Source organism: Artemia franciscana, chromosome 1 (assembly GCF_032884065.1).
Source record: "Artemia franciscana chromosome 1, ASM3288406v1, whole genome shotgun sequence".
NCBI lineage: Eukaryota > Metazoa > Arthropoda > Branchiopoda > Anostraca > Artemiidae > Artemia > Artemia franciscana.
Genome location: NC_088863.1, coordinates 71,220,066 through 71,236,761, shown reverse-complemented (window position 1 = coordinate 71,236,761; position 16,696 = coordinate 71,220,066). Strand labels below are relative to the sequence as shown.

Sequence of the window (16,696 nt, the reverse complement as noted above, 5' to 3'; positions counted from 1 at the left end):
CTCATACTTTTTCCCTTGTTGATTTTCCAACGATTTTTTTTTGGTGTGTGTGTGGAGGGGGGGAGGGGGTAGTTGAAACTTACCAACAGTTTTAGATAAATTTTCGAAAAACCTACAGTTGCTCTGGCTTAAGTCATATTTTTGTTCAACGTCTTTTTCTCCTAAATACAATGAAGACTTTGCAGTTTGCAGCTATTAGAGTGCTAGGGTAGAAGTTTTAGTAAGTTTCCCAGTCTCACGGTGACAATATCAGTTATCCCATCCCTTCTAAAACCTTAAGAGGGTCTACTTTCCAAAAAAAACGATCATACCTAAACTGTAGTCAGTGGGCGGACAAATGCACCCCTCCTAGGTTTACCCAGAAACGTCATTTCACAGAAAAGTAGGGGGAGGGGTAGAAGTTTGTTGTTTTTGACGATTTTTTTAAATGTATTAATTAAAAAAAATTCAATGAAAATACAAATATTTGTTTTCCCAACCCAGAAAGTGGTGGCGGGCAAATACCTTCCCCTTCCCATAAGAGGCTATTTGAGTAGCTATTACTTATCCAGTATCAATATTAAGACGTCTGCTACTTAAAGAAAAAACTATGTGGAAAAAAGAGACCACCTCACTTGCAATAGCTAAAACGGCGCTTCGGGGATAACTGAACAAATAAATACTATTCGGCCGGAGAGTGACCAGCAAAAAGGAATAACAATAACAGTTACATATATATATATATATATATATATATATATATATATATATATATATATATATATATATATATATATATATATATATATATATATATATATATATATATATATATATATATATATATATATATATATATATATATATATATATATATATATATATATATATATATATATATATATATATACATATATATATATACATATATATATACATATATATATATATATATATATATATATATATATATATATATATATATATATATATATATATATATATATATATATATGGGAATAACATACATATATATATATTACAGAAGAACTTTTGTGAGGGAAGTGTAAACTACAATTTGTTATTTTTTTATCAGGAGAAAAATAAAAATCTACAACATTGAGCATTGTAAGATCACTTTATTCAATGCACAAAAATATAAAAGAATACAAAATATACCATGTGCTACCTTTTTTTAAAGCCATATTTCTTCCGTTCATAGAACAAGTCCGTTTTGGAACTTCCCAAGTTAACTATTTTAGGACACCCGTCGCGCTAGAAAAAAAAAAATTCAAAAATAAATTTATTCCAGAAACAAGAATACTTAAGAATACACGGGACCAAAATTGAACAAGGAGAAGAGAGAAGGCTTTCAAAAGTCCAAAGACAACAATTCCATGAATGGAAAAATATACATAAAATATTCAAAGATTCAAAATGACTAATTGCGCAAGCTAAAAGCGGTACTTTTCATGAATTTCGTAAGCTTTGTTTGTTAAGTTTGTAAAGGATATTCAATACCATAAATATCAATATACGATTCTCAGCACCGCTTGACAGTCTCAAAGACAAAGGACCCACCGGCAAATTTTCCCAGCGCCAAAGGACGCTTTAGAAGCGATTTTGGTTGAAACTGATAGGGGATCTCAAATGCATCAACAGTTTAAGAAGCTAAAAATAGGCTGGTAGAAAATTTAAAAAAAAACTACAATTTCTAACTAATTGTTGAGCAAAACATTGTCTATTCAATGCATATACAGTATAAATAATATCCATCGGATGTCGGCAAGGATTTCAGTCATGGCGGTTAGGACAACAGGAAACTTCTAAAACTGTCTTTAATGGTTTCTAAGTAGGCGTACTAAATTTTTTTTGGGACTGCTCTTGCCTGAACTTCGAAAATTCTGCTCTGTTCAACCAAAAAGACAAAACTCATGCTTTCTAATGATGTAAGTCGCATTAAATCTGAATATCTGTATCTTCAGCACAAAACAGAAGAAGTTAAAAGTTTTTTTTCTATAATCTCAGGAAAGCAGATGTCAGCTTATAGTTTTCTGTCATTTATTTGGATCTCTTATCATAGCTATATAATTAATGGCAAGACCACCCAATTAATTCCGAATAGTTTAGTCCTTTATGGAATTAAATAAAAAGTGTTTTCCTACTGAAAGTAAGAAGTAACATTGGGACTTGAAAATAAAAAAAAATATTCACAATAGAAGGGGTGTTGTGCCCTTCTCAATACCCCTTTTTTTGCGCTAAAGGTCCAGACAGAGTACTTTAAGAGAAAATTATCATTATTTCTTTATATTCAGTCCGAAATAAAAGACGAATTCAAATGTGACTAGATACAATAGCTTGGCATACAAACTTGGATGCATTTGGATTTTTTCTTCTTATTTTTGGCTTTTTGGAGCTCTTTACTTTTCTTTGAAAAGCTTGTTTAGTGTAAAAAGTTTTTTAAATTAATAAAAAAAATAACAACCGACGCTCAAATGGTCCATTCAGTGGTTCCACTTTAACCTCAAACTCAACCATATTCAATATTCTCTCCATTCAGATCAATTAATCTACCTAATTGATCAGTTATACCCATTTTTAGCACGTTGATATATTCGTTTCGAATGATTGGAAGATATTGCCTTTCTATTTCCTTTTATTTTGCAAATAAAACTAAAGAATTAGTGAACTAAAAAAACAACAAAAATTGAGTTTTATTACAGGGATATTATCATATCCTTTGCCCCTTATTAAGATAGAGAAAATTGAAAGTTATTTGCTTTTGTTTTTTATTGGAGCTTTTCCAAATCCCCCATCTCTTTATTATTTGTAATACTGACCCTTTTCCATAAGAAAATGGATGCATTAATATAAAATCACCAGCATTAGTTCTTTCTATTCAATCAATCTGTTGTTAGCTCTTATGAGCTAAGTCCATTGGGCTTCAAACAGGTATAGTCTACAAATACCGGTATACCACTTTGAAATGCACAAAAAACTTGAACATTTATAAATGCTTTAAGATGCTCTTTCGGTTAAATACTTACATCCTTCTCCTGTATGGTACATTCTTTGCAATAATATGCATCTGATATGCCAGGGCCTCCACAGATCACACATCTTCCCTGATATGAGCCGTAATTACATTCATCACAAATTCGCACAAGAGTGCATGGTCTGACATAAGAGTCGCAAATTACGCATTTACCATCACACTTTTCGCATAAGCGACCAATAGCTAGAATAGATAACAGCAAGATTAGCATATTTCAAATAAACAGAAAAGAATCAACAAATGAAAAAAAAAGGTGTTCAACTTCCTCAGATCTCAGACAAAACCTTTTGTATGCACTTTAATAACTCATGCAAAATGTCATTTAGATGTAAACCAACAACAGAGAGGGTGCCAAGCATGCGTGCAATTTTGGCCCTTAGATAAGGTTCAGTAGCTTTTTTACTATGACCAGTGGAGAGGCATTGTACACACATCCTTAAGTAAAGGAAAAACCTAACAATTGCTGTGACACTACATGATCTAAGCCAAAAGCTTGCAAGCAATGCAGCTTATACAAAAAATCTAAAATACATTTCGCAAATACTATTACAACAAATAAAGGCCTTATAGCGCATACTAAACCTGCCATATGAACAAAGCATCATCATCTACTTATGTATGATTTCAAACTAAAATTCAGATTTTTACCATCTATGGGAATAGACAAATCAGCCACATTTTCAAAACCACTTTGAATTCCAAAGGCCTTTTAAAAGGCTTTTCATAAGGCCTCAGTTGATACTAGGAGCACGTTTCCTTACAGCACAATGCAGTATTGCTTTTCAATTGGAATGGATATAGTCAGATAGGAATCAAAATTTCATATAGGAATGGATATAGTCAGATAATAGAAGGAATGTAGCTTGTGGCAAGCTACTGAGAGAAACTCTACCATAAAACTATTCAATTAATAAGATTAAGGCAGTATTGAAAATTGCAGCCACATTTGTCGAAATAGCTTCCCTTTTTCAAGCACATAATTTCCTTCACTACTTTTGTGTGAAAAGTGCCGCCTTAATAAAAAATGCAAAAACTTTACACCAAACTGTCTCAGTCTTAGTTTTTCAAGCTCTGAAGACATGTCCCACACCAAGCTATTTTTGGATAGTTTGAAATTTTGCCTGAATATTGAAGAAGTTAAGTTATAAATTGATTTTGGGGTAGTTTAACTTTGTCTGTTTGACATCAATTGAAAATTCTTGAGTTGTTGTTTGGATTCCACCTCACTGTCCATTCAATAGACTAGAAGAAGATGTTTTTATTTCATAACTTGCAAGATTTCAGATGAATCTTTCCAGACTTGAAGGCCTTAGGAAAAGCCTTGGAATAGGCATATGGAATTCAAAGTGGTTTTTGAAAATATAACTGGTTTGTCTATTTCTGCAGATTGTAAAAATCTAATTTAGTTTGAAATCACACATAAGTAGATGTTGCCTTCATGTGGTAGATTTCGTATGTGCCATACGAAATGTCTTTATTTGTATGTCTTTATTTGTTGTATTAATATTTCCAAAATGTGTATTAGATTTTTTGTAAAAGTTGCATGGTTTCAATTGCAAGAAAGCTATATTTTCAGGTAGAGATAAGGTAGAGGTTTTGAATATAAGCCTGCAGTTTAGGATTTTTTTTTTCCATAAACAATTTACTGGCTATCTCAGAATGTTAACTTGCAGATATTTTGCCCATATTGGATTAAAAAAAAAATTGTGCACTCTGTTATGGCACAATTTCTAAAGTAAATTAAAAAGCCTTTTTTTTATCTACAACCATTTATTAGATACAATCACTTTGGTAGAAAGAAGGAAATACCTCCCCCCTAAAACAAACATACACACAAACAAACATGCAAATTTACTTAGTTTTAAAATGGCTTAGGGTTTTAAAACTCCACTCAAGGCCAGTTTACCATAAAAAACTGATTACCTACCTCAAAGCATACTGTCCCCAGCTTTCTGGCTAAAATTGATATTTTGCAACATAATAGGCAGAAAACAGTACCTTTCTGCAGTGCCATTTACTTTGATAGCTAATGTTTTTGTTCAAATGAGCTCTACCCAATTGTCTATGATCACTCCTGGTTTTTCTTTCTTTTAAAGATGGTTTTTCTTTATTTTCAAGAAGGGGGACTGTCCTCCAGATTGTCACTTTTGATGATGTTAACGTTAATGATGTGCCTTTGATTTTGACTTGATGAGATGTCCTCTTTTTCAAAATTCCCAAAAAATCAATTTCACAAATTTTTAGTGCTAATTCAGCTTAATATTTTTTTATTACACTATCAGAATCTTAAGGAAATTTTCCTCACTTGAGTGTTAGTTCGAAGTATTGTCTTTCTAAACTTTCAGTTACTATGGGCAGGGATGCATAGAGGATAACATGTTTATTTCAAAAAGCCCTAAAGGGCCGAAGTCAAACTTTGGAGCCAATAAATAAAAATATTACAAACAAAAAATCATAAAAAATTGGCAGAGAATGCCAAAATTAACATATCAGCCTAAAAAACCATTCGTTTGTCAACAATTAAACTAAAAATGTTCACAACAAAATTAAAAGGGTAAAAACCAGTTACGAGGGACAAGGACGCAAAGGCCTTGGTCCCCTAAGATCTCAAATTTTTCCAACTTCTGAGCACTTCCTATTTGAATATACAATTCTTTTCCCTTTTTGACCAATTCCCCCTCCAAAACAAATCTGCATACAAGCCTAACTATGGACCATTTGTTCTTTGGTAAATTGCAGCTACTGCTAGATCATGGCATTTTAAGCCTTTTTAGAAGTAGGGAAAAGGCTCCAAAACTTCTTTCCAGTCTTCAATTTGGGCTAAAAAGATATCCCTTAGATAATAAAAAATCGATGTTCTGTACTATTATGATGAGCCATTGTGCAGAGGGATATTATAATCAAACAGGAGTCTAAAGTTATATTTTTGATTTTACTTTAAGAAATTAGGCTTGTCTTACTCAATGATCTTTTTGGTGTAAATGAAACTTCGGCCCATGGGTTGGCTTGGTACCAGAGCTGGATCTAGGAAGATATATAGGAAGCAAGTGCCCCAGGTAGCACACACATGGTGCAGCAGAGCAAACTAAAGAACAAATTACGAAGAACTTATTAAATGTTTGAAATTATATAAATTACAAAATTCAAGTGTTTTATTGAGCATATCTATTTGTGTTTAGTCCTCTTTAGCAGTCCTTTCCCTTTGATTTGACTACCTAAAGTATCATCATTGATATGCAGGGTAAGCAAAAGATTTATGATATTTTCCCCAGAAACTTCCCCTTTCCCCAGAAACTGGGGAAATAATTAGTAGTGGACAATTTTTTTGAATTCTCAAAGTTAAGTGTTTTGTCCTTTATTACAAGTAGACATTAAAATCAAATGCAGTCAGTCTAAGGTTTACGTCTCTTCTAAATGTGGAGTAGTACACATGCGTTTTTGCAAGCATAGAAAAAGACAACAACAGCCAACCCACTCTACTATAAACAGCATGCCCACAAGAAGAATTAGTAGCCCCCTTCCTCCCATTAAAAATCTGAGAAGGGGGAAAGGCAATCAGTAAAGAATTAATCAGTTACCTTGTTTTTTTTTTTACCCAGTAATTGAAATTTCTGAGGCTATATTATAGTCAAAGCAGTAAAAAAAGAAGCCTTGTCTATTCCTGAAACAACTTGATGAAAAATCGTCATAACATAGTGGAAAAGAGACCCAAGCACTGTTGCCCTTTTGTCATAACTCCCCTTTGTCACAAACCTTTTGTCACACCCTTTGAAGAAATAAGGATAAGCAAAAATGCTATATCCATTTTTGTTTGACCTTTTCACCTAATAAACTTCATCCAATTGAGCCAAGATTCTACAAACAGATCTCTCTTTAAATAGCAGCTTTAAATTGGCATTTCATTCCTTTTTCTATCTACCATATATTCAGCAATACAAAACCAATTTTTTCAATTGTGTTTTTCTCAGAATTTTTAAAAGTACAGTTATGACTTTCTTGCTTTTACAAAGCACTATGTCTGTTTCAGGGGAAGTTGGTTTCTGATGTTTGTTACCTTGTGGAGAGGCCATCACACTGGCAATACTATACTGGCTTTAAAATTCAAAACTACAAATAGGTGTGCAGATTCTATGGACTTGGAAGAAATCAATTGATGAAAATATATATTATTGGCTTCATTTATTTTCTGAGTGAAAGGAACTAAAGCTATTGCTACTCCTTTTGTTTGAGAAGTATTTTTTGCTTTTTCATATAAGTTTATTGCGTGATTAGAGTTTCTGGAATTTCCCTATCCTGAACTCAATGTTTCCTAGCTCTTCTAGCCCCCTCTGGGAAGGAGGCCAATCATCTAATTTGTTATCACAAGCGGGTATTCCTATTGTTGTATCTCTAATATGCAATGATGATAGCCTGAATGAAACCATGATTACTGTCTCTGAGTCCCCAATCCCCAAAACTGATAACCTGCCGAATGAGGATTTTGAGACAGTGGGCAGAAAACAGAAACGAAAAACGCCTTTTATGAGTCCTCTTGAAATAATTGGACTCTCAAACTCAGTCCCAGCTATGGAGACAAAGGACAAACCCATTATCCTTTTTACTCCAACAGTAAAAGATCAATCTTTCTCTATAAAAAATATTGCTAGTATTAGAATGAATCTTTTCAAATCTCGTAGATGCAGCTTCACTGTGAACGTAAACAGAGATGGTTCACTAACAGTTATGTTTCTAGACAGAAATGAAGCCTGCAAAGCACTTAGCCTACATAAAATTGGCAATATCCCTGTTACACCTGAATGGTGGAAACCATCCCCAAAAAATTCTCAGAAAATAGTGCTGTACAACATACCATTGGAACTGTCAACTGATGACTTGACAGATGGTCTTATGAACAACAAGGGGGAAATGCTGGAGGTTCTGGAAGTTCATTGTATGGGCAAGCTCGATTCTAAGGGAACAAGAAGTAGTAAGAGTGTCCTCTTTATCTTACCTACTAATTCCCAATTTGACTCGGTTTTCCTTTTTGGTCAGCAAAAAGCTCATAAAATATACCAAGAAAAACCTTTCCAATGCTCAAGATGTTTTAAGCTTAGTCACTCATCTAAGTATTGTTCTTCTTCAGAACCAGGGTGCTCTAATTGCCTTGGTAATCACTCCTTGTCTACAGAAAGTAGATGTTACTGAAGTTCCTAAATGTACAAATTGTGATGGTAGACATCTATCAACAGATCACAATTCATTTCCTAAATATGTTCAACGAGCTAAAGTTTTAAGGATTGCTCTTCAAGAAAATGTCCCTTTCCCTATAGCTGCAATGGAGCTGGCCAAGCTCTCCAAAGTACCATCAGGTCCAAGAGCTAATGAGGCTAGGGAAGTGAATTTAGCCCTTTCTCAAAAACCCTGGCTACAGGTCCACAATAACAACCAAAATCAGGCACTCATACCTCCTACTGAGAATTCATACCCTCTGTTGGCTAAGGAACATCCCAAGGTGGCTGAAGCTAGTCCATCCCTCAACAATCCTAGAACTAATCCTAAATCTTGGTCTGAAAGAGTGGCAGCTTTTCCTAATATCTCTTCTCAAGCCAACACTATACAAGATAGAGTTGGACCTCATATTACTAATTTAATTAAATATGTTGCATCAGCGGACCTAATCTTACAATCAAATATGGCTAAAGATAAAAAGCCAGTATAACAAAAGAAATTGCAGAACACTAGTTTTCCAATTCTATTTTCAATGAAATAGGAACAGAATTATCATCCATTCTCTCAAAGTATCATGCATGTCACCTATTCAACTCTTCCTATGTTAGCTAAGCTGCAGATCCTACAATGGAATTGTGTCTCTTTAAATTAAAATAAACTTGCTAATCTTATCCAATGTGCAAATGATAATAGAATTGGGATTATTTGTCTACAAGAGACTGATCTTCATCAGTACAAGAAAATCAAAATGCCTGTGTACAAGTGCTACAGAAAAGATAGATCAAATAATAGAAAGGGAGGGGGTGTTGCAATCTTTGTTCATGTTTCAACCCAACACTCCCCTCAACCCTTAACTATCTACAGGGATGAAATAGATGTAGTAGGTATAATAATTATCTTAGCCAATGGTAACCATCTTGCCATAAAATCTTTTAATATTCCATGTGGGAGTAAGGACATCCAAAATATCTTGGAAGCAGAATTATCAGGTAATAATACCTTTATTTTTGGCGATTTTAATGCCCATAGTCCTCTCTGGGAATAATCAGCTGGTAGCAACAAAGCAGGAAGAGGAATAGAGTACATTTTGTCCAATTCCCAGACACTTTGATTTGAGAGAGAGAGAAAGATGGGTTTATTAATATAAATAACAAAACAAAACAAGTAAATGGCCCGAAGCAAAGCTTGTTTGGGCTTACAACCCGAATACACATACAAATAAAACAATACGAAAAAGAAGAAAAAATAAAAAGAAAAGACAAGGAAAAGAAAGAAGAAGAAAAAAAAATCAATTACCCTGCATTTCAATCGAAACGGATTTACACTTCAAAAGAGACAAAACAAAAAGAAACTATAACCACTTCACCAGTATCGCCAAAATAAAAACTAACATCTTGGCTCCACTTGAGGTCCACTCAACTGTCAAAACCATAAATATTAAGGCAAAATAGCTTTAATTCCCGCCGAAATTCAAAAAAACTATCCATGTTTCTCAAAGTCGTAGGTAAACAATTCCATGCATGGGGTCCTAGATGCCGAATAGAGAATTGAGATCTACGGGTAATAGCAAGCGGACGACGAATTATATCGGACTGTCTCGTAATCATACAGCCAGTCCCAAGCCTGGATAAAGGAGGAGGGTTTGGCGGCAGACTAGCAGCCTGCCCCTGGAAAAAAGATTTGCCATAGAACCGTCTAATTGAGAGCCAACATGATACCGACTATGCAACCTGCCGACGACTATGGACCGCCCCCGGACTCCTTGACGACGAATTCGGACCGCTCCCGGACACGATTTTTGAAAACGAATTGTGAAATTAAACTTAGTTTTTGGAACGTAAGGACCATGGTTCAACTTTCTAAAACAGAACAGGTTGTGAATGAGATGGACAATTATGGCCTTGACATCCTAGCTCTGTCGGAAGTCCGTTGGACTGGTGCAGGTAGTCAAACCCTCAAGAAGGGATCCACAATCCTGCACAGTGGCCCCGAAAAAAAAAAGAAGAAAGAAGCAGGCGTCGCCATAATGCTGTCGAAATCTGCGTCCAGAGCCCTAACGAAATGGACGCCTATAAATGAGAGGATCATCGTGGCACGGTTCACAGGTCGCCAAGCTAAGTTAACAGTAGTCGCATGTTACGCACCAACTAATGAGGCAGACGATACCACAAAAGATAACTTCTACAACACCCTACAAGCTGTCGCCAAGGATATCCCCAGCCACGATCTCGTCTGCTTTGTTGGTGACTTCAACGCCAAGGTGGGGAGCGACAAGTCCTATTGTCCTGAGGTTCTTGGGAGCCAAGGCCTCGGCGAAATAAACAAGAATGGGAAACTGTTAGTTGACTTCGCACTAACAAATGACCTTATCATCGGAGGAACCCAGTTTCAGCATAAAACTATCCACAAATACTCATGGAACTCGCCTGATGGTCGAACCCACAACCAGATTGACCATATCTTGATCAACAAAAAGTGGAAGTCAAGCCTTCAAGATGTAAGAGCCTACAGAGGAGCCGACGTCGCCTCAGACCACGCCTTGATGATTGCAAAGCTGTCCCTCAAACTGAAAGCCACAAAAAAATCCCAAACCAAAGAGAAACCTGCCTACGACTCTGAAAAGCTCTCAAACGCAGCAGTTCGTCATAGGTTCAACATACAGCTTACAAACAGGTTTGAGAGCTTGGCCCTAGATTTGGATAGAGAAGCCACAGTGGAGACAACCTGGGCCACCCTAAAAGAAGCCTACAACCAGACAGCAATAGAAACAATTGGGCACAAAAAAAGACCCAAAGACGAGTGGTTATCCGATAAGACATGGACCCTTATCGAAGAGCGTTGGAAACTAAAACAACATCTTCTAAATGATGGAGATAACAGCGACACAGTCTTGAGTAACCAGCTGTATCGATACCAAGACAAGCTGGTGAAAAAGAGCGCAAGGGGAGATAAACGGAACTTTCTAGAACAAAAGGCAGCTATGGCAGAAGAAGCGGCCAAGCGCGGCGATTCCAGAGCCGTCTATAAAATCACCAATGAAATCATCGGGAAACGTCGCAACCTAAATGGACCAGTAAAAGACGGAAACAGGAAGACAGTCACAGCCCCCGATGAAATCTCTAAAGTTTGGGCCCAACACTTTGAGAAAGTTCTCAACCGACCTAGTCCTCCGAACACAGCAGATATCCCCACAACCCCTTTCCTGGAACTTCAAATCAATACGGAAGAACCGTCAACCAAAGAACTGGTACAAGCCGCTCGCAAACTGAAGAACGGCAGAGCACCAGGAAGCGACAGGATATCAGCAGAAATGATTAAAGCCTCTTTAGGCGCTTGCATAGCTGTGTGGATCACATTCTTTGCATGTATATGGAAATCAGAGAAAGTCCCCGAAGAATGGAGAAAAAGCACACTCATCAAGCTTTTTAAGAAAGGAGATGCAGCAAAATGCGATAACTGGAGGGGCATCAGTCTCCTTTCTATCCTGGAGAAACTATTCTCACAGATAATCCTTCGTCACATCCAGACAGCCTTAGATAAGCACTTGCAAGACGAGCAACATGGCTTCCGCCCATCCCGCTCCTGCTCCGACCTTATATATGTCCTATGCATGATGATCGAGGAATGCAATGAATGGAGGCAAAAGATGTACCTTGTCTTTGTGGATTTCGAAAAAGCCTTCGAGTCAATACACCGAGATTCGCTGTGGAATATCCTCCGATATTACGGCATTCCAGAAAAACTTGTATCCTTGATCATTGCCCTATATGAAAACACCGAGTGCTGCATTCGGACCCACGAAGGAAATACAAGGTATTTCCATATCATGTCCGGTGTCAAACAGGGGTGTGTCCTCTCCCCCTTGCTTTTTGTCCTTGTAATCGATTATGTGCTCCGAGACTGCACGGGGTTTGGTATCCAAATCAGCGACAACAAACGACTAGAAGATCTTGATTTCGCCGACGACATCACCCTGATGGAAGCAAACAAGGAAAGGCTCCAGGATCTTCTCGAAGTAATCCGAGAGAAAGCGAGTCTTTTGGGACTAAAGATCAACTCGGACAAAACAAAAAGCATGGCAACGAGCGACTCACCACTGGGCTTAAAGTGCGGGGACAATACAGTAGAGCAGGTAGTGGATTTTAGATACCTTGGAAGTACAGTCGAACGAACTGGATCCAGCGAAAAGGAGGTGCAGTCGAGGATTGGACAAGCCAGTGGAGCTTTTAATCGACTAAAGCCAGTGTGGCGATCGAAAAAGTACTCCCTGAAACTGAAAATGAGGCTGTTCAACAGTAACGTCATCTCCGCCCTCCTTTATAGCTGTGAATGTTGGAAACTAAACCAACACCAAGAAAAGAGGATTCTTGCCTTCGAGAACAACTGTCTTCGCAGAATACTGAACATTGACTGGAGAGACCACATAACCAACCAGACTGTTCGGTCTATCTCGCGCCAGCCCCTGGTAACAGATGTCATACGCCAACGAAGATGGCGCTACCTGGGGCATGTTATCCGTATGGCGGGAGATAGACTCCCCAGAACTGTACTGGAGTGGCAACCAGAGGGAACCCGAAGAAGAGGGAAGCCGAAGAATACACTTCGTCGTACGTACCAGCGGGACCTAAAACACATCAATGCGATAGTCCAACCCCAGTGGGAAGACGTCTGGGCAGCAGCACATATGAGGGACGACTGGCGGCTTTTTGGATGCCCTGGGTGCCTCTGGCGGCACAGGAGGAACTAAGGTCTAAGGTAAGGTCTCGTAGAATGTGTATGAATATCACTTCCTAATTCAAACATACTTTTAAAACATATTGGTAAACAATTTTGAAAATATTTATATATAAACAGGCTTCAATAAAAAATAATAAGTCCTGCTAAAGGCAAGATTTTGCATTCTATATACCTCTTTTGTACCAAGTCTTTAAAACCTACACCACATAACACTCGAAGCGCTTTATTCTGCAAAACTTGAACACGATGGAGATGAGAAGGAAATGTACTACCCCAAACATTGCAACAATATAGCAGATAAGGATGAATTAAGGAATAATATATAGTTCTTAAAATATCTCTTGGGAAAATATACTGCAACTTTCTTAAAATGCCAACATTCCTAGCGAGTTTAAGACTAATATAATCTATATGTTCTCTAAAGCTGAGACATTCATCAATTAAAACTCCTAGATATTTTGTACAATTTATTCTTAAAATACTCATACCAGCAATATTAAGTCTGTCTATCCAAGGGTAATAATTTGAGCTCCTACCATACAATAAAAAGCAAGATTTACTATAATTCAAATTTAACTTATTAAGCTTCATCCAATTTTGTACAAACTCCAGACAAGAACTAATACGACTCAACAGCTGAATTCCTGTTCGTGCAGCCACAGTTATATGAGTGTCATCCACAAAGCTAGGAACAATTACTTTTTCCCCGTCACATCCAATGTCAAGATCATACGAAATCATATTAAAAGCTCTACATAATTTTCACTCCATTTGACTTTCAGACCAGATATAATATTTCTTCTAACTCTTTCTCAACTATAGATTTGCTTCTTGGTCCTTCTTCATATTATGATCTAGTTCAGATGGTAAAGGTGTCGTCTCTTCAATCTAATCATTCTGCAATTCTTACATCATTTCAAGATTTATACTATACTCCCAAACCCAAAATCCCTACATTTATTAACTCCAAAGGTAATTGGTCCCTTTTTCGTGAGATATTGAATGAAGTAGATTTTTCCTTTGTTTCTTCTAATTCTGATATTAATGCCATTGAGTCTAATCTGAGATCAAACCTGCTGGAGTCAGCTAAATTGGCAATTCCAATGACTAGGGTACATTTTTACAATGGCTCCAAAAGACCCAAGAACTGGTGGAATGATGAGTGTAGGGTTGCAGTTCTGGCTAAAAGAAAGGCTCGTAAAATGTTTCAAAAGCACCCATCTCAGTCAACAGCAATCTCTTATAAACAGTCATGTGCTAAGGTGAAACTACTTTGTAGGAGAGCTAAACAGAGTGCATGGCTGAATTTCAGCTCAAGTATCAGTTTTAGAACCCCAATTTCAAAGGTCCACAATTTCATTAGCCAACTAAATAGTGGAAAGCAGCCTAATGATGACCGTAGATATGATGTCATTCAGGATGGTTATCCAATTGTCTCAGATAAAAAGAAGGCAGATCTGTTTACTAATATTTAAAAAAAATGATTGCTCAGATTTTCATCCTATCCAACCTCCTTTTTGTAATCTCCCTTTTACCTGTTCTTATAAACGAACTCTGATGAAACCTTTTTCCCCAGATGAATTTTGTGTAGCACTTAATTCTCTTAATATTAAGTCTTCCCAGATCATGATGGTATTTATGTGAAGTGGATTCTCGAGTCCCCAAAGGTGGTTCATACAGCCCTCTTAAGTCTTTATAATCTTATTTGGTCAAGTCAAAAGTTCCCAGATGCTTGGAAGATTGCTAAGGTATTTCCAGCTTTAAAACCTTCTTATTCATCTAGTAATCTTAAGTCTTACCGTCCTATAGTAAAGTTCTGGAAAGGCTTGTCTTATCAAGAATTGAGTGGTTTGCTGAAGTCAACAATCTCTTTACTAGTGAACAAACAGGTTTCAGAAAAGGACATAGCTCTTTAGACAACATTACCCAGCTAGAAATTGATGTTTATAACTCTCTTAAAATAAGACGCGTCACAATGGCTGTTCTGTTTGACTGGTCGGATGCCTATGAAAATGTAGTCCACAATAAATTATTGGAAATCTTAATAAATCTTGACTTCCCTTATTCTTTCATTAGTTTTATGAAGTCCCTTCTAACTGATAGATTTTTTTACGTTCAAGTAAGTCAGTCTAGAGGTGAGCAATGTCCCATTACTAGAGGACTTCCTCAAGGTGCAATATTGAACCCTCTTCTATTCAACTTGTATGTTTCTGAATTTCAATTATCACATGCATCATTTGGCCTTTATGCAGATGATTTGATGATTTGGAAGTCGGGAAGGGATATTGGCCTTCTTCAAAGTCTTATTCAACAGGATATAAGTTTAGTCCTGAGATTCTCTTTAGCATTTGGCTTCCCAATCTCAATGAGTAAAACTAAAGCCATTATTTTTACTAATGGTACTACAGATCCTCCTAATCTACTAACAATTTTCTCAAGGGAGATCCCATATTGCAATTCAGAGAAGTTACTTGGTTTTTTAATGGATTCTAAAATGCAGTGGCATGAACATATTAATTCTTTGAAATCTCTGATTATTCAGAGACTTTGTATTCTAAAGAGACTTGCTGGAAGTAAGTGGGGATGTCACCCAAAAATTATTTTGGATTTTTACAAATTATATATTCGTTCAAACATAGAATATGGGATTCAAATTTTTTCAGCTGGTCCTCCATCCTCATTCAAAATCCTTGAATCTTTACAAAATTCTACTATTCAAATAGCTTTGGGTGTGCATAAGCATACTCCTCTGTCAAAGTTAAAAATACTGTCGGGATTGGTGTCCCTAAGTGAAAGAGCATCCAGTCTAAGGATAAAATGTTTCTCGCAAATCCTGGCTTATGGAGCCAAGCATGCTGTATACGCACATACCTTTGTTGAGAAGTCAGCCTGTCCTAATGCCCATTCATCATGGAATCAGTTTCAACTGGAGGTCCAAACCTAGAATCGACATTTGCCTTATGCATATCCCTTTACTGAGTCCCCCCCCCATGGGAAATGAGTCATCCAAGATGTCAAGTAGAACTTATCTCTATTAGTAAAGACTTGATTCCTAATTACGAGATCCAGACTATTTTGGCTGAACAGATCTTGAAGGCGTACCCAAACTATAGAAAAATATATACAGATGGATCTGTCCAGAGGGAAAGAGCTGGAGCAGGAGCACGTATCCCATCCCTGAATTTGAACATCTATTCTCCTCTCCCATTGGGCTCCTCTATCTTGTCTGCTGAATTATGTGCCATCCACCTGGCCATGGATGCACTTATAAATTATAACATAGAATCTGAAAATATAATTTGTCTCTCCGACTTTATATCAGCATTATTACTGATCCAAAATCTTAATAGAATTGCTAATGACAAGGATTTACATAATATTAGAAGACAGCTTCTTAATCTTAAGATCAAAGGAAATGAAGTTTATTTTCAACATGTTCCTAGTCATAAAAGCAAAAAATATAATGATATGGCTGATTCTCTAGCAGCAAAGGCATGTTAATTCCTAGTCCTTCTTCTGATCTCAATTCACGAGATTATCAGGCAAAGATCCAATGTTAACCACAGTAAATTAATTTTATCTCTATTTCATACAAGATTAAATACAGTTCTATATTACCGGCTGAAATCATGTGTCCTACTTCTAAATAGCTTGTTATTTAATTGGAAGCTACATCATTCCCTTTTATGCCAAGTCTGCTTTTCAGCGGGTGAAACA

General features: G+C 36.6%; 1 protein-coding gene across 1 annotated transcript in view; it reads right to left on the bottom strand.

The window, feature by feature from the left end:
* Positions 1 to 1,098: 1,098 nt before the first annotated feature.
* LOC136033560 (PHD finger-like domain-containing protein 5A) overlaps positions 1,099 to 16,696 on the bottom strand; it is a 38,965-nt gene continuing 23,367 nt past the window's right edge. The window contains exons 2-3 of the mRNA XM_065714318.1: positions 3,027 to 3,217; positions 1,099 to 1,254 (exon numbers count right to left, since the gene is read on the bottom strand). Coding sequence (XP_065570390.1) covers positions 1,165 to 1,254; positions 3,027 to 3,217 — 281 coding nt within the window. The 3' untranslated portion in view covers positions 1,099 to 1,164. The remainder of the gene's footprint in view (positions 1,255 to 3,026; positions 3,218 to 16,696) is intronic.